This window comes from Dipodomys ordii, unplaced genomic scaffold (assembly GCF_000151885.1).
Source record: "Dipodomys ordii isolate 6190 unplaced genomic scaffold, Dord_2.0 Scaffold164, whole genome shotgun sequence".
Taxonomy (NCBI): domain Eukaryota; kingdom Metazoa; phylum Chordata; class Mammalia; order Rodentia; family Heteromyidae; genus Dipodomys; species Dipodomys ordii.
The window spans coordinates 2183464-2205778 of NW_012267380.1; the positions used below are offsets into that span (position 1 = coordinate 2183464).

The 22315-nt window shown below is 55.4% G+C and overlaps 1 protein-coding gene across 1 annotated transcript in view; it reads left to right on the plus strand.

Moving 5' to 3' along the window:
• The first annotated feature begins 8239 nt into the window (after nt 1-8239).
• Wbscr17 (Williams-Beuren syndrome chromosome region 17) overlaps nt 8240-22315 on the plus strand; it is a 168174-nt gene continuing 154098 nt past the window's right edge. Inside the window, exons 1-6 of the mRNA XM_013033173.1 lie at nt 8240-8487; nt 13948-14136; nt 14276-14360; nt 15129-15233; nt 17663-17844; nt 18189-18255. Of these exons, the coding sequence (XP_012888627.1) occupies nt 8240-8487; nt 13948-14136; nt 14276-14360; nt 15129-15233; nt 17663-17844; nt 18189-18255 (876 nt within the window). The remainder of the gene's footprint in view (nt 8488-13947; nt 14137-14275; nt 14361-15128; nt 15234-17662; nt 17845-18188; nt 18256-22315) is intronic.

Genomic DNA, 22315 nt, shown 5'->3' on the forward strand with positions numbered 1-22315 from the left:
GCGCCCCTCCGGGGAGGAGGCCTGTACATACGGTTCATATATGCAAAAGGGTTAGAAGAAAGCTTTACTTTGTATAAAATGTAAATAGGTTTAAGAAAAAAAAAAGATTAACATTATACATGAATACTTAAAAATGTGCTATTTGCCGACCGAATATCCGAGCGAGACCCTTCAGCTAAACCCTTCAACTATGCAATGAATGTCGGGGCTCCCCGGAGCCCCCCGACTCCGCCGAGCCTTTCAGACTCATCTACCACATGCTTAAGGTCATAGCGCTTGCTGCGAACAACTCTTCCTCGCTTTCTTTCTTTTCCTTTCCCGGCGGAGAAGCACCCGGTTTTCCGCGGCGGCCCCTCCAGGCTGTATCTTTCGTGTCTGGATCTGTGGAGTCTTGGGGAGGTGTACCCCCAGGAGGTGACCCCGGGATGGGGGCAGCCAGGGCGGGGCAAGAGGGGGCGCCCATCCCCTGCACCCCAGGGCTCCCCGGGGTGCTGGGCCCCTACCATGTGCAGAGGAGACCCGAGCCTTCTCGGAGGGTGGGTGTGATCACACACACACACAGACACACACACACACTGCAGGTAATGAGGAATCTCAGATCCACATTTCTTGGGGTGAAGATGAAGTCTGCTCAGGACGAGCAGGTCAGCCTCGGGGCGCTATGGAGAGTATCACCGGGGTGGGTGGCAGAGAAAAAATTTTAAAAAAGTGTCGTGTGCGCGTGTGTTTTTTGAGTTTGCATCAATTTTCACGTCTCTTCGTGATCTTTTATAATTCACTAAGCCTCTTGTCTACATATTTGAGAGAAAATGACTTTTAGTAGCAGAGAAATAGAATATATCTTGTCTACTGGATTGTAAAATAACATGTATGAAATAAAATTCCTTCCATTGGTCTTCTAGTGTCTTAAAAGTGCTACCTGACATTGGTGCCCTGGTTTGGGGTTTGGTTTTGGGGGGGGGTTGGCTTGGGGGGGGATTTTTTTTGTTGAAAAGAGAAAAGACAAAAAAAGTTAACTACAGACCATTGCTTTAATAAGCAGAGAGATCTATTTTAGTAGTAAACTGACCGGTTTAGTGGTAAGCTTCAGATTTTGTGAATACCAGCTGTCATGGAGTGGGGGTGTTTTTGGATTTTCTTTTTTCCTTTCTGGGTTTTTTTTCCCCCTTTTGGTTTGTTTTTCTTTTTCCTTAAAGACAACCTAAAACAAAAACCCCCCAACAGTCTAAGGAGTCTGTGCGCGGAACTGTGGTCGCCGCCCTGGGTGTTGTACAGATTGGTCAATGCGAGCTTCCTGCCGTCCCTCCTGTATGTAACGAAGTCTTCCCGATCTGTGTGGCAGGGGGCAGCACACCCGAGTCAGCATGTCCTCCCGGGAGCCTGTGTGATGTACATGTGCCATGTGATTAAAAAATGTGAACCAACCTTCCCGCGGCTCGTTTGTGCGGGGGGCCGTGCCCGCATCACCACCCCACGCAGCCCCTCTGCCTCACTTTGCCTTTTCTTTTTGTGTGTATTCTGAACAAAATACTGTAAACCTCCTGTAAGGTGCTGTCTCGGAGCTGCGAGATGCGGAAGCGCTGATCGGGACCCGTGGCCAAGCCTGGCCCCGGGCCTGTGACCTGCCCTTCCTGTGACCGCTGTCCACCTGCGATTTCCTCAGCTCTCTGTGACCTTCCTTGCCGGGTTTTCTTCTGTGTCTCGTGGTGTTCTGTGGCATACCTCTCGTGGCATACCCCTGGTCGGTTGGCAACCGCACTCTCCTCAAACACCTGTTTAGTTTTTTAAGATGTAAAAGGAAAAAAAAAAAACTTGTTAAATTTTTGTACCAACCTAGTGACGTCACTGTGTGTGTCTTCCTGTGCCGAGACGCAGCAGCCGGCCAGCCCAGGAGGGTGGTGGCCGCTGGGCCAGCCGTGGCAAATGGAGAAGGGCAGAAGTTGGGGGACTTAAAATCTGTGACATGGTGCCTGCCTCCCTGTCCATCCTGGGGAGCCCCAAGGAGGAGGGCAGGGCAGAGCTGGGCGTGGTGGCTCATACCTATCCCAGCGACTCATGAGGCTGAGATCTGAGAATCGTGGTCCAAAGGCAGCCAGGGAAGATGGATCTTGAGACTTGCCTCCAATCAACCACTCATGGCCATGAGTGGCTCAAAAGTGGCAGAGTACCAGTCTTATGCGGAAGAAGCCAAGTGAGAGTGCAAGCCCTGAGTTCGATCCTCCACACTCCCCGTCCCCACAGCCTGGCAGTGGCTGGGACGGTGGACATCGGGGTGTTCCATCCCATTTTTGTGCCAACACAGCCACAGCAGAGGCAAAGCCCCAGGCCAAACTGTGTGCCATGATGGACCAGACACTCCTGGGGTGCTCAGCTGCACAATCTTGGGGTGCCTGCCACCCCAAGCCCTAAGGGACCCCATTAAGCCCTAAGGAACCTGAAATCGGCAACAGCGTAGAGTGACAGCTCTTTTCAGATTTTGATTTTGATTTTTTGGCAGCACTGGAGTTTGAACTCAGAAACCTCCGACTTGCTAGGCAGGGACTCTGCCGCTCACCCGGTGTCCCTCACGCTTCCTTTGCCATTGTTTCAATAGATTCTCATCTTTGCTGAAACCAGCCTGCACTGTGATCCTCCTTTTTCTCTTCCCCCACAGTGCAGGTCACCATGAGTCACCAGAGATGTTGGTTGAGATAGGGTCTTTTTTCAGAGCAGAGAACCAATATCCTCCTGATCTCAGGCTAAGAAGCTGGAATTACAGACAAGAGCCATCATGCCCCATCTAGAATGTTCTTAAAATGGAAGGTTTCCTTTACAGGACTGTCCTTGGTCAGACAAAATTTCATCACCAAAAGTTGTCAGTTCTATAGGGCAGAGCTGCTGGAATTTGTGGTGCTAGAACTTTCCGAGAATGTTTTGTGGGAGGAATTCTTGAGCCCGGAGCCATGGTTCTGGAGCTGTGTGTGTGTGTGTGTGTGTACTTGGGTACTAGAGTTTGAACTCAGGGCCCTGCCTTTGTTAGATTGGCACCCTACCACTTGAGCCATGCCTCCAGTCTGCCTTTTCCCTGGTTTTTGACATAAGGTCTCCATCCCCCTCCCTGGCTCATCATGCCTGATCTGTGAGCTGTCTACTTCAGGCTTGCAGCAGCTGCTGAAATTGCAGGCATGAACCAACTCTTTCTTTCCAGAGAGATGGAATCTTCTGGACTTTTCTTTCCAGCCAGCCTGGAGCCACGATCCTCGGAATCATAGCTAGGATTACAGAGGTGAGCCACAGAGCCCAACGAGCTCAGTGGCTTGAGGTAGCATGACCAGGTCTCAACATGAAGACTACAAGCATGTGCCAGAACGTCTCACAGCCTGGAGGAATTGTCGGCTGGCCGGAAGGTGGGCTGTGCATGGGGGACTGAACCACAGCCCTGATCTCAGAGCCATGAGGAGACTCTGGAATTGGGAAACAACACAGAGAGTTGGGGGATGGCTGGCAACCAGGGGGTGTGGTGGGGCTGGGGTTGGCATGCAGAGCCAGCCAGGCCTGCCGTCCACCTGCTGGGTCAAATCCTCCTGGTGCACTGAGAGCCAAGAACTTTCGAATCAAGTTGGGTGCTAAGCAATCCCTTCCTTACCTACCACTTGCACCTGGCTGGAATCCGAAGACTCTTCCAGCTTCAGAGTTACCTCTGTTGGGCCTCTGATTGCTCTGTGTGTCTGTGTGTGTGCGTGTGCACACTTGCGAGTGCACACTGATACCAACACTTAAACTCAGGGCCTTGTACTCTTGCTTGGCTTTCTTGCTCATGACTGGTGCTCTGCTACCTGGGTCATACCCCCCAGACAAATTTGGTGGGGGTGGCCTAGATAATTGGAAGTAAGCATCTCATGTATTTTTCTGCCTGGGCTGGCTTCAAACCACCATCCTCCGTCTCTGGGCCTCCTGAGTAGCAGGGATTACAGGCATGAGCAGTGGCACCATTTCTCAGACGGCTCTTTACACCTGACTCACCTCTTTCATCTGGCCTCCCTCTGCAGCCTCCAAGCTCCGCTCGCTCTCTTCCATCCTCCATGGCTCCCTCACCCCCCATTTGGGGGCTTTAGGGGCATCAGCACCAGATGAGCAAGTAGTCAGGGAAGGGCCTGAGGAATGAGCCAGGCCAGCCCTGTGTCTGCAAAGGCTTGCAGGTGCATTCGTTAATGATGTGTGAGCGTGAGTGGGTGGGTAGGTGGAACAGGGCGGCGCGTGGCCCAGTGACGAGATTACCCCGAGAACCGAGGCCTGAGCTCCCTTCAAGCCTACACCAAAGGTAGGTAGGTTTGTTTATTCATTCATGTTAGTAATTTTTATATTTGAGTGCACCAGACTTGAACTCAGGGCCTTGTGCTCTCGCGTGGCTTTCTTGCTCATTGCTGGCCCTCTGCCACTTGAGCCTCACCTCCAGCCTAGCTTTTTGCTGGTTAGTTGCAGATGGAGTCTTGTGGACTTTTCTGCCCAAGTTGGTTTCAAACCTCCATCTTCCAGATCTCTGCCTCCTGAGCAGCTGGGATTACAGGTGTGAGCCATTGGCTGTGTTAATACCTTGAGCCTCTTGGGCCTCATCAGGGTGAGAAGTTCTCACCCTGCCCGCACCATCCTGCTGGGCGGGGAATCCTCCAGGGATCACCAAAGCAGTAGTGCAGATTCTCAGAAATGTTAGATGCAAGGAAGAATACAAGGAAGGAAGCTCTCGGCAGAAGTCTAGGAGCTCTAGCAAGTTTCTGGCTGGTACTGTGGTCAGGGAGGCTGTGGCCTCAGCAGGCCATGGTCAGGGGGAGGCCATGGTCAGGAGGAGGCTGTGGTCAGGGGGAGGCCGTGGTCAGGAGGAGGCTGTGGTCAGGGGGAGGCCATGGTCAGGAGGAGGCTGTGGTGGAGGCAGAGACTGTGGTCAGGGGGCGGCTGTGATCAGGAGGAGGCCATGTTCAGGAGGAAGCTGTGGTAAAGGGGGAGGCCATGGAGGAAGCAGACACTCTGGTCAGGAGGAGGCTGTGGTGGAGGGGGAGGCCGTGGTCAGAAGGAGGCCATGGTTTGGGTGGAGGCTCCTCACCAGAGCTGCAGAGCCACAGGGCCCCAGCACATCCTCCGTGGCCAGACAGAAAGTCCGCATGCGCACGGCAGGGTGAGGGAGAACCAGAAGCTGCTCACAGCTGGAATTGAACAGTTTCCTCCCCTTCCCCCCCCCCAGAGTATTAGAAACGATTTCTTTTTGAAATTTTAAAACTTTAGGTGCAAATGGAAGCAATATTGAAACAAACGCAACTCAGCAGACCTCCACATGAACTAGCCTCCGGCCGTGGGCAGTGCGCCTGCAGCCTGGCAGCTCCGCACGGGACACAGCAAGTGCGTCTGCTCTCCAGACCCCACACAGGCCCAGGAGATTGCCTGAGAAGGTGGGTGAGGGAAGGGCGGGAGCCGAGGCCCTGTGGTCGCTGGCAGATACAGGCCTGCGCTTGGATGACCCCAACACTCCATACTGACTGCTGGGACCCGAGAACACTCGGACACAGCAGCAGGACACAAAACCAACACACACACAACCAGCGAGTATATGCAAGCCGGGAGGGAGGTCAAGAAAGAATCTCATTCACAATATTCTTGAAAGGGAAGGAAGGGAGGGAGGAAGGGAGGGAGGGAAGGAGGGAAGGAGGGAGGGAAAGACTAGCAATGTGATGATAGTCTTCTATAATGTTCTCAACAAGACAATAGGGTGAATTTGGGGCTAGTGGTCCTGAGATTTGAACTCAAAGCCGAGGTCACTGTCCCTGAGCTTTGGTGCTCAAGGCTGGTGCTCTACCACTTGAGCCAGGCTCCACTTCTGGCTTTTTGGTGGTTAATTGGCATAAGAGTCTCATGGACTTTCCTGCCAGGGCTGGCTTCAAACTGCAATCCTCAGATCCCAGCCTCCTGAGTAGCTAGGATTAGACCGGTGCCAAGCTTGAGATGAGCATTTTTATCAAATACAAGTCAGGTTTCCAGTGGCCAAGCCATGGGCTCTTGGCAGACCAAGGTGCCCATCCGCAGAGCCTCAGGGAAGTAAATGAGCCACACACGCACTGCATGGGCTGTCTGCTTTCCTTCTACAACAACTCTTGTAACTTTGACCCAATAAAAGAAGATCTTTTTTCCCCCTTTCCTCCTTTTCTGTCTTTCTTTCTGTCTGTCTGTCTCTGCCATGGACCCCTGGCCCCATTTCTGTCTCTGTCACTTTTCAGGCGAAGTCTCAGGCTTTGGGCCTGGGTTTGGTCTTGGACTGTGATCCTCCTGGTTCCGTTTCACTTGCAGCTGGGATTACAGGCTGGATGATTCTGTCTTAACCTTTTGTTGTTGTTGAGCGGGGGTGCCACTGTTTTCCTAGGCTGCCTTGAACTGTGGCCCTCCACAACACCTCCCCCTGCGTGGCTAGGATGGATTACAAGCATGATGACAGCCAGAGCCCGGATGTTCCTTGTCTATGGCCTGTACCACACGCTCCGTTGCATGCAGGAGACAAGACAAAGTCTGCTCTGCGCAGACCACTGCGTTGTTCTGCCATTTGGCTATGGTGAACAGCACTGGGATCTTTTTTGTCCAAGTATGTCTTTGGATATCTGGGCCCAGTTCTTTTGGCGGGGGGTGGGGGGGTGGGGGTTGGGGTGGGGGGGTGTCCCTTCTATACCCTGACATACCACAATGAGGGTGACAAGCAGCCTGGAGACAGGAAAAGGTTCCTCTGTCCATGGCTGATGATCTCATGAAAATACCCCGGCCCACTCGTGCCCTGGGACAGTTCCCTGTAACTGTGCAGGTTGGACAGCAGAGGGCGCCAGGAGCCCAGCTTTGCGCTGGATCAAGCCATAATGCACTGGGCATGCCCTGGGCCACTCTGGGTGCCCAGAGACCAAGCACCCCAGAAACCAGACTTTGAGGCCTCCCAGCATCTAGACCCGTGGCCCACAAACCACTCAGGCTTGATATGGATACTGCCCCACTCGAGTCCTGTGAAATGGGATCTCCCTCCCTCCCAGCTCCTCCTCTGCCCCCTCCTGGGAGACCCTGCTTTCTCTGAGCTTGGGAAGCAGCCACCCCTGTGCCCGGGCCCCCGGACCTCACAGCGGTGGGAGGCCTGGCTGAGAAGCAGTCCTCAGCACTCTGGGGCGGGGGGCGTTTGCAATCCGGGTTCACCATCCAGGAGTGGACAATGGCGGGTCCCCACCCCCAGAATGCTGCTCCTCCAGTGCCCGGACGCTGGGCACCACAACTGCACTCCAGATCTGCACCTGGCCCCACTCTGACTGATATGCTTGGGCACAGGGTGGTGCCACATGGGGCCCTGGGTGCCTGGTGGGTGCTCAGGCCCCCAGCACCTGACCTGCTCACCTCTGGGGGTACCCTGGCTGCACCCCAGCCCCAGGTGACAGCCTCCTCTGCCTCCAGCCTTGCCCTCCAGCGCGACCTTCTCAGTCCTGATGGTTTCACGCCGTGTGGGACCCACAGCTCTGCTCTGGGTGAATTGCTTCAGCCCACTGGCAGGAGCAAATCCTCCGGCTGTGGAATATTCTGGAGCCTGGAGTTTACAAAGTCTAAATGCTTTTGTGTTTTCCAGCTGAGAACCAGAGGCTCAGCTCTGCCCCTGCGCCTGGCCCACCCCATCAGCTGAGCTGGGTACAGGGCAGGGGGTGGGGCAGGGGGCCAGGGGGAGCCAGGGAGGCCGCCTGAGGCTGGGCAGGGGCTGTGATGGGGAAGGTGAGTGCTCTGGAGACAGGTAGGTGGGGTCTGCCATGAGGGATAAGGCACGCGCTGAACTGTCCACGCGTGAGGTCAGCTACTCAGCCAGCAACGGGACGCCTGTCCCTGGGACTGTGAGGGACTCTCAGGCAGGGCTCAGCCTGGGGAGTCACTGGGATTACAGGTGTGAGCCACCAGTGCCCAGATGAAATTCTTTTTAAAGGGATAGCAATGGAGGGGGTGAATCTGGTCAGTGTGCCTTGTAAGTCAACATGATGCGTCTGCAGGAAAGCCCCTGGTACAACCAAGAGTTGCTAAAAAGGAGGAGGGGGAGAAGAGCAAGAAGAGGGGGAGAAGAAGGAGGAGGAGGAGGGGGGGGGAGAAGGAGGAAGAGGGGGGAGGAGGACGGGGAGAAAGAGGAGGAAGGGGGAGAAGAATGAGGAGGGGGAGAAGAGGAGGAGGAAAAGGGGAGGGGGAGGAGGAGGAGACAGCATTGCTGTTGCGGATGGCGGTCCTGACCCCAGGCCCCTCTCAGCAGCTGCTGGCCCTGGCCCTCCCTGGCTTGGTCAGCCAACCTGCATCTGCACTTTGGCATCTCTACCACCAGGTGTCGCTGGAGGATGTGGAATCGCCCGTTCTGTGCAGCCTAGCCCGTCACCCTGAACTAGGAGTTTGCAGGACGCCAGTCGCCCCTGGTCCCCTGGCAGAGGCCTTGAGCAGGTGCCAATTGTCCATGTTCCTGCGCCAGATCAAGTCTGTCCACATCTCAGCCTCCTGCTGGTCCCGGGTCTTGAATCCTGTGCTGTGGGGGAGGAAGAAGAGGAGGCACACAGATATCTGGGTTTGACCCGTTACAGTCCAAAAAAAAGCAAATGATACATAAACATAACCAAAGACATTTCCAAACCAGAACTGTGGAGTTTCTGCACGCATGCCACTCTCAATGCCGTCCATCCCATTACTTTGTTGACATGAGGTGATCACCCTTGGCATGGTGAAAGTCTGCCCCCATAGAAGCAGGGGGTCCTCCCTCCAGGGTCCAGTCAGAAAAAATGATGCAGGATTAGATTAACGGAGGAGGAGGCGGCCACAGCCCTGCCCTGCTTGGAGGGGGACAAGCTGGGGACCAGCCACCCCTGGGCCAGCTCAGCAGAGACATCCTGCATGTCACCTGCCATTTTCAGGTGGTTTTCATCTACAAAGGAAAAATGGTGGCGAGTCAAGCACTGGTGGTTCACACCTCTAATCTCAGCTACTCGGGAGACTGAGGATGGAGGTTCAAAGCCAGCCCAGCAGGAAAGCCCATGAGACTCTTATGTCCAACTAGCCAGCAAAAAGCCAGAAGTGGAGACATGATTCAAGTGGCAGAACACCAACCTTTAGCTAAGGGAGAGTATGGGACTCTGAATTCAAGACGCAGTCCTAAAATAAATAGTGGAAGATGTTCACATGGAATATTGCTTCGCGTGGAGTCCCTGGGGTGGGTCTACCCGGCTGTAGCCTTCAGTGTGGTTGACACTGGTGGCAGCTGCTGCCCCGCGCCCTGCCCTCGGTTGTGAAGTAAGTCATCAGGAGGAGCCCACCATGCCTCCACAGCCGTCCTGCAGTTCTGGTGCCAGGGGTGAGGCTCAAAGTGGGGACCCGCTGGGGCAGAGTGCAGCTCACATCCTGTGGAGTCCACGCACCCCCACAGGACTTGGGGTTCACACATCGCTCTGTAAACCCTGTGCAATGCGGAAAAACAACCAGCAAATTCCAAACCAGAACAGTCTAGAAAATCCGAATCTGAATTCTTTAAAACCACTAAGGTCGTGTGTGTGTGAACATGTCCTGGTTTGGGAGGGTGGGTAGGCCGAGACGATGGCTCAGCATGGGGTTTGTAGACAGGGCCCGGGCAGGGGGGTATGATGGGGAGAAGAGGGGGGGAGGTGGGGGACCCAGCTGTGGTCATGAGAGGAGACAGGTCCTCGGGGCTCAGGCCTCAAGAGCGGACAGAGCCAGGGCTGATCTTTCTTGTGACAGAGCGGCTGGGCAGTTGGGGGCAGGGGGAGGGAGGAGGCCCAGCCTCACCTCAGATCATGGAACCCAGACCTCTGAGGGAGTTTGGGGGGGGGGAGGTCTTGAAGATGGTCCTCCCACTTCCTGGAGTCCTGAGTTCTGAACTTGAGGGTTTTCTCTGGCAATGGGAGACTGCCAGGTGACGAACGAGGTTGGCAGTGAGGCTGTGGGGTGCTGGCTCCCAGACTTGTCTCCCTTTGGGGAGCAGAGTGGGGGCCTCTATCATTTCTCTACACCCCTGAAACTGCTGTGGAGCCCTGGGGAAGGCGGTGGGCCTGCGGGAGGATGTACAGAGGCAGAATGACCGGATTTCCAGTAAAAGTGGGAACGGAGGGCCAACCCACCGGAGCCCAGCCCGCCCGAGGCCCCGCAGCCACAGAGGCACAGACACGGTCAAGGGCCCCGGCCAGGCGTCCATCCTGCCGCCCAGGGCCTGAGTCTTTCATCCACCTGTCCTTGTCTTGTCCAGGCCCCGCCCAGCCTATCAGCCCAGACCACGCCCCAGGCCCCTCCCATGACCCACCTGAGCAGTCCTGGGGTGTTCTCCCATCCCCACCTTCCCTGCTGTAGTTCCAGGTCAACTCCAGCTCCACCAACAAAAAGCTGGGCGTGGGGCTGGGAAGATGGCTCCGTGATAGAGTGTTTGTTGTGCATGCATGAGGCCCTGGGCTCCATTCCTCAGCACCACGTAAGCAGAAAAAAGCCAGATGTGGAGCTGTGGCTCAAGTGGTAAAGTGCTAGCCTTGAGCTGAAGAGCTGAGGGACAGCAAAAAAGCTGGGTGTGGTGGCACAAGCCTGTCACCCCAGCCACGGGGAAGTCTAAGTAGGAGGATTGAGATCCAGGCTGGCCCAGGGAGACCCTATTTGAAAAGTATCGGATGAGAAAGGGGCCGGTGGCATGGCTCAAGTGGTATAGCACCTAACTGACAAGTGTGAGGTCCTGAGTTCAAACCCCAGTATGGCCAAAATGAGATGAAGACTACAGTAAGGTCTGGCTGTTCTAGGAATAGCTCATAGGAGCACCAAACAGGCCCACCTTCTAGAGGCCCGACTGTCCCCATTGCTCAAGGCCACCCAGCATCTGAACCCCATTTCTGTATAGGGAGGCTGCCCATTTTCTGGGCTGTAGTCAGTAGCAAGGCCATCACTATGGAGATGTGAGATATCCATCAGCCACTCTGACTCCCCTTTCAGCACAGCTGGACCAATGCCCTGGGGTCCCCCTCTTTGCTTGGGAAGCCAGTGCTGTGAGAATCAGGCCCGGGCCGGCTGAGCTGGGTCCACCTCAGGGTAACCCTTTAGCACCCAGAGACAGCAGAGGTACAGGTTTCCGGGCAACACCAGCGCTCATGCTCAAACTGAGCACCTGAAAACAAGAGGAATTGTGGTCCAGACCCAGGCACGGGCAGGAGGTAAGACCTATCTCACCAGTACCCCCAAAAGTACCCACCTAGAGATCGTGAGGTTCTGAGTTCAAATCTCAGCACAGCCTGATGCACGAGCCCAGCCTTTGCTTTCAGCAAAGCCTCCCTGAAGAGGAAGCCAGGCGGCAGGACGTGGTCTGGATGATGCAGTGTGAAGCTGTGCTCGCCTCTGGCCACGCCACGCAGACGGCCCGACCCCAGCGCTCTGCGGCTGCCTGACCCGGACACGCCCCAGCTGCTGCCTTCAGGGTCTGAGCTGTCTCAGGACTGCAATTAATTTTAATCAGGAATCTGCATTTGCCATTCAAGCCGATTATTCTCAATTAGGTGATGGTGTATTTTATTTCATTATCAACTGGTTGTGATTACCTATTACCACGTCAACTCTATGTTTATGGTAATTTCATTAATCAGACAATGCCTGCTGTGCAAAAGCCGGGTTTCACTCCGAAGGGAGGGGTGCTCAACTCGGTTTGGGCCCCACAAAAGCCGTGGTGTCCACACTGGCCTTGGGATAACACAGATCCCACACTCAGGGGCAAGACAGGGTCTGAGGAGATGAGGTCTCCAGATGTGGAGTGAGCACCGTGGGGAAGTGGGGAACATGTCTGTGCCAACCCGTGCCCGTCCTGGGCTTGTCCTGGGCCAGTGTTGGCCAGTCTGTGCCTGTCCTGGGCCGATCTCCACCTGTCTGTGCCTGTTTGGCCTGTCTGTGCTTCTCCCTGGGGGACAGGGTGTGAGCCGTGTCCAGCACCGTCCATTCCTCACTGGGCAGACTTGGGGCATCTTCTGTGGAGCAGCTTGGCCCTGCACTCCCCCACCCAGCCTCCAGGTGGCGCTGGGTAGTGACTCCCATCATTAACGCCCCGATTGCAGCAGGCAGGCAGGAAGAGCAGGCTGCTTGAAGACAGGCAGCAGAGGCCACGCCTCTCTCTTGGCTCCATTTCAGGGTCACATCACACACCTGTGGTGGCTGTTCTCAGCCCCATGGGGGGGGGTGCTGGGCCCAGTGGGGCTGTTTGGAGGATCTCCAGGAGGTAGGCCCTATAAGACGAGGGAGGGACTTAGTGGAAGGGCTGGTAATGGGCCTCCTGCTCAGGAAGAATGGATGTGTGCTCTTTCCAGAGTGTGCCAGGTCTGTAGGACTGGTTTAATTCTCACAAAAGCGGGTCGTTAATCAACCAACAAAAAAACTCAGAGCCTGACCCTGCCTACCCTGTCTTTTGCTTCCTGGCTCACAAGTGAGGCTCTTCTGCACACTGCCCTTTCTGATGATCTGCCCGGGGGGGGGGGGGGAGGCATGCAGCAGCTACTCACTCTGGAGGAGTTGCAGGTTGGGTGTTGTCTTGCATGCCTGCAATCCCAGCCACTCGGAGTGGGAGGTAGGAGGATCATGGTATGAGGCTGGCTGGACCCCAAGTACAAGATCCTATTTGCAAAATACCAAGAGCAAGAAGGACTGGGGATTTGGCTCCAGCGGTAGAGCATCTGCTTAGCAAGGGAAAAGCGCTTCCCAAAAAATGAGTAGCATGGTTTTGTCACTGAGGGAGTTGGGGGGGGGTCTGGGGCCCGTTACCGTGGAATGTAAAGTCTGGATCCTGACAGCAGTGGCTGGTCACAGCCTCTGTGATGGAGCCTCAGCAGTTCCACCCCCTCCTCCGGCTGAGCCCTGGGCCCTAGAGCCCTGCGGGTGACACTGTGACAAACGATGCCGCAGGGCCCCTCGGCCACTGCCCCGGGAGAGCTGCATGTGTCCGGGCCTGGAGCCGTTCCCAGGCTGCTCAGAGCCCACCAGAAACTGTGTTTTGTTTCCTGTCATTTCTGCTCCACATCTACCACGTGACATATGACCTCACCTCGGCCCCTATGGGGTTTCCTGGCCCCTGGGGCTTGTGCCCTTTGTGGGCCGGAGGGTGCGTGGCTGAGCGCCAGGTGCTGGGCTTGGCATGGGCATACCATGGCACCTGCCCATCTCTGCTCCATTTTATTCTGTTTCCATGTGGGAGGGAGCAATGTGTGTGTGTATGTGTGTGTGTGTGTGTGTGTGTGTGTGTGTGTGCTTTCATGCCTGGGGCTTGAACTCATGACCTGGGTGCTGTCCCTGAGCTTTTGTGCTCAAGGCTAGCACTCTACCATGAGCCACAGCGCCACTTCCAGTTTTCTGGTGGTTCACTGGAGATAAGAGTCTCACGGACTTTCCTGCCTGGGCTGGCTTTGAATCGTGATCCTCAGATCTCAGCCTCCTGAATAGCTGGAATTACAGACGTGAGCCACTAGCACCCATTGTAATTTTTTCCTTTTTTGGGGGGGAGGGGTCCGGTCGAGGGGCCTGAACTCTGGGCCTGGGCGCTGTCCCTCAGCTCTTCAGCTCAAGGCTAGTGCTCTACCACTTGAACCACAGCGCCACTTCCGGCTTTTTTTCTTTTTGCTTATGTGGTACTGGGGAATCGAACCTAGGGCCTCATGCATGCAAGGCAAGTGCTCTACCACTGAGCCACCTTCCCAGCCCCTTTCCATTGCAAATTTTTAAACTCCTTTAAAGGATATTCTAGAAAGGGGTTCAGCTGAACATCTTGGTTTCTGAGCATGAACACGTCTTGATTGCTGGATGCTGGCGCAACTCTGTGTAGAGGAGACTGCTGTGCATTGATTGGCGGGGGGGGGGGTGGATTTCACGTGAGGTTGCAATTGTGCTCCAATGTACTCGAGGGCGTCTTTCCCGCTCCTGCAGCCCGTGCCTTGCAGCCAAGGCAGACATCACACTGGAAGTGCAGCCGGGAAAGAGGCCTGCGGTCCCAGCAGAGAGCCCTGTGTCCTCAGTGCCAGGATGCCGCCCGCTCACACGGCCTGCTTGGGCCGCTGAGAGCATCACTGAGCTGGACGAGGAGCATGTGTCTGCTGGCCCGGGGCAGGGCCCAGTGTGCGTTCTCATCTTGTCAGGACAGGCCGGCCCTGCTCAGCATGGTCCCCAGACAGAGAGTCTCACGTTTGATGCACCTGCCCTGGCCTGGCCCAGGGACAACAGAGCTCCGCCTCCTCTTCCTCTTCCTCTTCCCGAGGGAGGGCTACAGCCCTGCGGTCCTGTCTGCCGTGCACATGCTGCATGCACCAGGCCTCTGCCTGGGGTGCGTGGACATGAGAACGGTAACTCAACTGATCTGTCAACCCGGGGATACCAAAGGAAAACGGACAGAGGAGAAGCGAACAGAAGTGGACAGAAGGGAATCAGACAGAAGGGAAGAGTGGAAGTGATCCTTGCTGGGCAGTAGAGGAGGGGCCATCGTGCGAGGAGGAGGTGGGGCATGTGTGGCCCAGCACACCACCAGTCCCCTCCCCTTGATTCAGTGGGGACAGGCTGGCTCAGTGGATCCTGGGGCGGGGGTGCATCATTCCCTGGGGTGCACCAACTCCCAGAGCTGTGCCCACCATTAAGGTTACCTGGCACTCCATAGAGCCCGCTCCTCCCTTCCTCCTTCCCTTCCTCCTTTCCCTCCCTCCCTTCCTCTCTTTGCTTTCTTCGTTCCTTTCTTCCTTCTTTCCTTCTTAACATCCTTCTTTCTTTTATTGACATATATTAATTGTATAAAGGAAGGAAGGAAGAGGAATAGAGGAAAAAATAAGGGAGGAAGGAAGGAAGGAAGGAAGGAAGGAAGGAAGGAAGGAAGGAAGGAAGGAAGGAAGGAGAGCAGCCATCTATCTTGGCCTGTGGCTTCTGAGCCCCAGGCTCCTTCCTTATACATGGCGCCGTGCGCAGCCTTTTGGTGATGGTGGAGATTCAGTCTCTGTGATGTTTCCCTCCAGGTTGGCTTTGCTCCTCAACTCTGTGTCCAGGAGGCTGGGGGACAGGCGTGAGCTGGCTCAGTTCTTCCCTAGGGTCCCCATTTCCCAACACAGCCCCTCCTTTGGCCCCAGGGGGTTGGAATAGCAACACAGAAGCAGGGGCCACAGCCCAGCTCCGGCACCAATGCCGGGAAGCGGGCTGGCTTCTTCTTTGAGTGCTATATCCGGGTCGTGTGGGTGATTGGAAACCGCTAGTCAGTGTCAGGACCTGGCCCAGAGCAGCCTCACCCCCCCCCCACCAGCTTCTGCCTCCACATGGAGCTGGGTTAACAGGGCTCATCCAACACAGTCATGTGGATGAGATCCATCCAGGCTGGGAAGTGAGTGACCCACGCGGTTCCATACACGGAGGGCCGGGGACGGGTCCCAGAAGCCCTGTGATGTGGCTCTGGGCAGACACTGGTGGTCTCAGGAGGGGAATCGCACGGGACACACATTGCTCGGCACACTCGGTATCTACAAGCTTCGCAGAGGGAAGCAACTCATGCCCGGCCTCCTGGCATCCCGTCCAAACGGCTGGAGCTCTTCCTGGACTTCGTTCTTGAAGCACGCATCCTCAGTACAGATAGTTTTGTGTTTTCCCTGCTGGGTTTCACATTTTCAATGAGCTTGAAGGTTTGTTTTGTACATCGGTGGATATGTAAAATACATGCCGCAAGAAAAATAAATACACGCAGAACGAAGCCTGTGCAGAAAACATCATACATTTTTAATCTCTCGTCCCTTTATAAACCAAATTCATCAGAAACTTACTCAGCCAGGGGGTGTGGGGGGATGGGGAGATGGGGGTGGGGGGTACGGGGGTGGGGGGTGGGGGGGAGGGTGCCTCAGGCCTGTGATCCCAGCTATTCGGGATGCAGAATTAAGAAATAAAGTCAAGCTAGACAAAAACAAAAACAACCCCTATCCCCACCCCACCCCCCAAAAAACCCCAAGGGGTTTTACACACAAACTGGATGTCACAAGCCATTTTAAAACAAGCTGGATGTCATAGTGCATACCTTTAATCCCATCATCACCACCATCACCACCATCACCATCATCACCATCATCACCCTCACCACTGGCTGTGTGGTATTGGGCATTGAACTTGGCTCACGCCTCAAGTCCTTTCAGATTGCATCTCACTTTTTGCTCAGCTGGCCAGGACATCAGTTCGAAACTTCCCAGGCAGCTGGAATGACAGGCATGCTCCACCATACCCTGCTTCCGTTGCATTTGTTGGTTGAGATGGGGTTTTCTGAACCTTTTGCCTGGGCTGACTTCAAGTAATCCTCCAGGACTCTGCCTCCCTAGGAGGTGGAATTGCAGGATGAGCCCCTGGCTGGCCAGTTGCTGGGCTGCATCATTCCTCTGTGAGGATGGGAGGACTGTGTCTCCATGTTCCCCACGTGCAGGTGGCCAGTCAGCTGCCTGAGGTCCGTCTGCGTGGCTGGCAAGCACAGATCCAAGAGGATCCTCGCTCTGTCCCGCACATTAGCGCTCTCCCAGGCAGCAGGGACAGTGAAGGCAGGGCGGTACCAGTGTCGGCTTCACCATGGGAGGAAGAAGGTCGGGGAGCCAGGGGCTTGGGCCTGCTACTTGGGAGGTGGAGAGCAGGGAGACCAGTTCAAGGCCTGTTCCGACAAAAATAAGGATGTTAAGAACCCATCTCAACCAGTGGCTGGGCACAGTGGTACTGCCTGCCATCCAGCTGTGGAAGGAGCACAAACAAGAGGATCGCAGTCAGGGTCAGCCCTAGGGAAGAAAGGGAGACTGTATCTGAAGTCTTGGGGCATGGGTATGGGGAGTGTCTGAAATACTGGGACATGAGGGTGGGGTGTGTTCTGGGAAGAACTGTGGGGGCAGATGACTTTCGGGGCTGCTGCCTGACCATGCTGGAAAGGGAACCGAGCCTTTCCTTGGTCAGGAGCCAGTGTGGGGGCCTTGGAGTCGGTAATACCTGCCAGGGGGCACAGAGGAGAGAGGAGGGAGAGAGGAGAGGGAGAAGGGGAGAGGGGAGGGTGGGAAGGGAAGAGTGGAGGGGAAGAGTGGGGAGGAGGAGAGGGAGAGGAAAGGGAAGGAAGAAGGGGAAGGGGGAGGGGAGGAGGAAAGGAGAGAGGAGGGCTGAAAGGGAAGGGGGAGAGGAGAAAGGAGGGGTGAGTAGGGAGGGGAAGAAGAGAAGGGGAGGATTAGGGAAGGGTAGGGAGGGGGAGGGGAAAGGGAGAAGAGAGTGGAGAGAGTAGGGAAGGGAGAGGGAAGGGGGAGGAGGGGAGAGGGGAGGGGGGTGCAGGCAGGCCGACTTGCACACAGGGTGCGTAGGTTTCAGTCCACAGAGGTGTCTCCGTGTGGTGGGCTGGAGTGGGGTGGGACAGCATGGAAGAGGGCAGCCGGGAGGAAAGCCGCTCCTCTCTCATGGTGGCCAGGATGCAGAGAAAGCAGAGGAGGGGAGGAGGTGGACCTGGCGCACCCTGCCCTCGCTCTTCCCCGCCAGGCCCCTTGGCACGCAGCTTGCTGAGAGCCTGTGTGCTGCTCCCCTCTCCACCCTGGTCCTGACTGGAGGAGGCAGGTGAGGACCTCTGCCCACTGTGGAGGAGCTCTGCCTGTCCCCCTCCCCATCTGCCCAGTCAGGTGGAGCATCCATCAGCCGAAGGCGCCGAGTGGATGCAGACCCGACCCCCACACAGTGGTTGGTTGCACGGGACGCAGGGGCCCTCACGGGGCAGTGGACGTCAGGGCCTTGGCTGGCTTCGTCCTCCAGGGCTGACATTGGCCCTGACACCATGGACAACCAGGGCAGAGCTTTCTGGTGCGGTTGGTTTGTGGTTTGTTTGTTTCTGTGCTGGGGCATTGGGACAAAAGCAACACGCAGAACTCGGCTGAGTGCTCAGCATTGAGTTTTCTCCCCCCACGGAGCCCAGGGCGCTTGGTGGAGGTAGGAGTACCATTCGCTCTCCCTTCCAGAGCCTCTACTCCCAAAAAAAGATGTTGGCTTTTGGCAGTCGGTTTCCAAAAAAAGAAAGTTGGTGGAAGTGACGTCTGCAGAGAATTTTAGGGCAGCAGAATTGCTAGACACCATCACCCTTAAAAGAAATCCCTTGCCAAAGAGCTTGGGCTCTCTGGCTGCTGTGTGACATTCCTGTCACCTCTCAGGTGCACCAGCAGCCAGCATGGGGGTGAGAGTGACAGGGACAAGGACACACAGCCAGGCCAGCTGGCAGTGATGTCTCACACACACACACACACACACACACACACACACACAAAACCAGCACCAACACCTCCTCCAGGTGGCCCATCCCTCCCGCCCCCCCCTCCCCTCCCTGGCCTGCAGCCATCGCTGAGATATTAGGTGTTGCAATGGCCAGGAAGCAGCAATGATTGGTGAAGAGCAATAGGGAGCAAACTCCAGGGTGATTTGTCTTCATATAAAAGCAATCTTTTCTCCAATATACATGTTTGCTGTGGACAGCACACCGTGACGTTAGGGTTGTGAAACCCAGAACGTCTTCATCCGGACACAGCTATGATAAAGAATTCTGCGAGCAAGGCGCCAAGCGATCCATCTCTGTCCTCTTTCCTGGCTCTCTGCGAAGAACGTAGCTCCAGAAGAAGCATCCCGGGTATATTATAAGCCTAGGTGTTTTAAAAAAAAATAACTGCTATATGCAGTCTAGAAAGCTTTCTGGAAATCACACAACCTGTTTCTTGATTTATGTGTCTTTAAATATTAATGAGTTGAAGTGATGGTTTATGTAGTTATTAATCATTTATGTATTCACCAATCAATTGTTTACTTCCCCTGTCCATTTCCATTGAGTTTATAAGAACCTTTCATTTGAATAAGGCTGCTGTTGGTGGCTAGGTGCTCTGGCTCCCCCCTGTCCACACAGCTACTTAGGAGACTTAGATAGGAGGATCTCAGTTCGAAGCCAGCCTGGGCAGACAAATCTGAGAGACTTGAATCTCTAATTAGCCAGGAAGCAGAGTGAAAAGGCCAAACTAGAGTCCAAAGACCCTAAGAACAAGCCCCAATATGGACACACACACACACACACACACACACACACGGATACCATTGATTACACAAAATTTCCTGCTTGTCTTTCAATGTTATGGATGTTTTGGTGTATAGATAACGTTAACGTTTTCAGGTATTGAAGTTTATCCAACTGCCCTCATGAATTCGTGGGTCATGCATACCCCTTGCTTGTGGCCTGCAGGCACTTAAGGTTGGGCAGCGTGTTTGAGGCCTTGTTGGGCACTGGAGGCCAGTGATGGTACACTGACCACGCTCCAGAGCCACCGATGTCACCACCACCATCACTACCACCACTGGCAGCAATGGTGGCTAACAGTGAGCCAGGCGGCCCACGCTGTAAATGACATTCATCCCCCACATACAGCTACTATCTCCGTTCTCAGTCCTTGAAGGAGAAAAGCCAAGGAATGAACCAGATCCTCCATGGCTGAACATGGCAGAGTGCAGGCAGATGGTGGTCAGGGAATACAGCTGGCCAAGGGCCTCAGTCTGTGTCTGACTTGAACCCACAACCCGAGCTCACCCCTCGGCTCCACTCCACGACTCTTCCCTATTCCACAACACTTGGCCTCTGTTTCACTAACTCCCAAGTCATTCTTTGCTGGACCTGGTGGAGTTTCACTCCGCTCATGTAGCTTCACAGACAAGAATCAGGGACACCCTACATGGACTTAAGGGGTACAGCTCCTGCCTTTCCAGAGCTCTGCCTCAACCTCCCTAAACTTCAGCATCAGTCTTCTGCATCCAGGGAGTCCTTGTGTCCCCTTCTCTTCACCTGTGGTGTGGGAAGGCCGGCGGTCTTGGGGTGCCTCTCTGGGATTCAGCTTGTGTTCCGTGGCCCAAAGCCTGCAGCGTGGCGTGCGGGAGCAGCAGACCCTGCGTGCGGGAGCAGCAGACCCTGCTTCTGCACACTGCGGCATTTCCTTTCATTGTCAGATGGGGAGAGAGCCCAACGTGTGCTTTCCTGGGGCTGTGCATGGACCCAGGCATCTCCCACTGTTCCTACAACGCAGGCCCTTGCTTCAAGTCTGCTCCTCATCGGGTCCTCATTCGACTGAGAGGCTCTGCCCCCATGGGGTGAAACCTGGCCTGGCCAGGCCCTGGCCCAAGCACACCTGCCCAGGCTGGGCCCACGAATTCACACCCCACCCCCGCCCTCTGGCCCGGCTGGACCCCAGGCCCCACACTGGTGTTCAGTTGGGACAGCTTTCATGGGAAGTTTTCCTATGGTTCTGTTGCTGGGCCTCGCCTCTCACTTGGCTTTTTCACTCGAGTCTAGCACTCTACCACTTGAGCCATGTCTCCACTCCTGGCTTTGGGACTTTCCTTCCCCAGGCTGGCTTTGAATCCTGATTCTCACAGCTCAAGCCCCTTGAGTAGCTGAGATTACAGAAGTGAGCACCAGCAGCTGGCTTTCAAGAGCTATTTTCAGTCACCAGAGTTTCTGCCTTGCAGAAGAACAGGGCTTCTGGTCCCTAGCTCTGAGGTTCTACCTTCTACCTCCTTCCAGAAGTTCCAGGAATCTTCCTTTGCGCTTCTAGGCCTGAGGCATGTTCCCAGAATGCACTGCCACCAGTGTGCACATTTACAAGCGTTTCCTCTCATGAGAACCAGGCCTGCGTACACCCAATGGCTGCGTTTCCCCCATTCCCTCCCTGACCGGCCTGGTGGACGTGGGATTGCGAATGTGGGCAGTGGGTTGAATCCCTCTCTTCCTGCGGCCAGGGGATGCACAGTGCAGCTCACCTTTGCTTTCCTGCTCCCATCGAAGCTGTGTCTGAGCTTCCCTGGCCAATGTCCTCCTCCCTGCCCATGTGGGGGACAGGAGCGCCAATGGCTGATGGCCTCGGGCCAGCCCAGCACAGCAGTACCTGCGCCCGGCGCCTGAGGTCTGACATTCTCCAAGGGCCTGTGTGGGGCAGGGGGGTGTTCTTTTGGTTGGCACTGGGATTTGAACTCAGGACCTTGTGGTTATTAGGTAAGTGCTAGACTACTGAACCACACCTCCAGCCCTTTTGGGGGCTGGTCTTTGTTTTGGTTTGTTTTTAAGATAGGGTCTTACCTCCTGCCCAGGAACACCTGGACTGTAATCCTGCTTTAGACCTCTCATTTTAGCTGGGATGGCAGGTGTACCCTACCATGCCTGGCTATGGGTCAAAAAGGGTCTTGTGGACTTCTCTGTGCTAGCTGGCCTGGAACCATGAGCCTCCCAACCTCAGCCTCCCAGTCAGCTAGGATGACAGGTGTGAGCCCCGAGGGCCACGCTGTGCTCTTTAAGTACCACGCCGTGTGGGAGCTTGAGTAGAATGAGCCTGCCGTTCCTGGGCCTGCCCTGGCTCACTGCTGCCTCCACAGGGCATCTGGAGTGAGGCTGGCCCTGGCTTCTGGAGTTCATTGCTGCTCCCGCCCATCAACACCAGCGAAGCCCTCTGGAGAAGAGGCGGAGACTCAGGATTTTTTTTTTTTTTTGGCAGTTATGGGGCTTGAACTCTGGGCCTGGGCGCTGTCCCTGAGCTCTTCAGCTCAAGACTAGCGCTCTACCATTTGAGCCACAGCGCCACTTCTGGTTTTCTGGCAGTTCATTGGAGATAAGAGTCTCAGGGACTTTCCTGCCTGGGCTGGCTTTGAACTGAGATCCTCTCAGCCTCCTGAGTAGCTAGGATGACAGGTGTGAGCCCCCAGTGCCCAGCAGGAATCTTTAAGATTTTTCCAGCTTGGTGAAAATGTTTCTGCAGGTCAAGAAGAAGGAGCAGGGGAGGCAGAGCCGGGCTTGCGGTGGCTGTGCAGCGGGGGAGGAGGTGGTCGAGTTAAGATGAGGAGCACGGGGATCCTCAAACGCTGGAGTTTCCTCCCTCGGGATTTTTGAGATGGGGTCTTTGAGCAGCCCAGGTTGGCCTCGAACTTGCTCTCCCCCTGGTCCAGTCTCCCAAGCCCAGGTGTTACAGGCACGTGCTACTGTGCCTGGCTGGGTGGGGGCTTGTCTGTTGGGTTGAAATCCCCCCGGGGGGTGCTGGATGTTTCCCTGTGGAGTGGGAGGGCCAGCGGGAGGGAGCACTGGAGAAGGAGGAGTTTTTCCTCACTCACCATGCTGTGAGAGTGAGAGTTCTGTGAAGGTGCTAAGTCGCTGTGCGTTCTCTATTCCCATGCACGTGCACCACCTGCCATTATGGAGGTAACACCAAGGGTATTCTTGGGGTACTGCAGGGGATAGAATGCACACCCTGCCCCCGGTGCCACC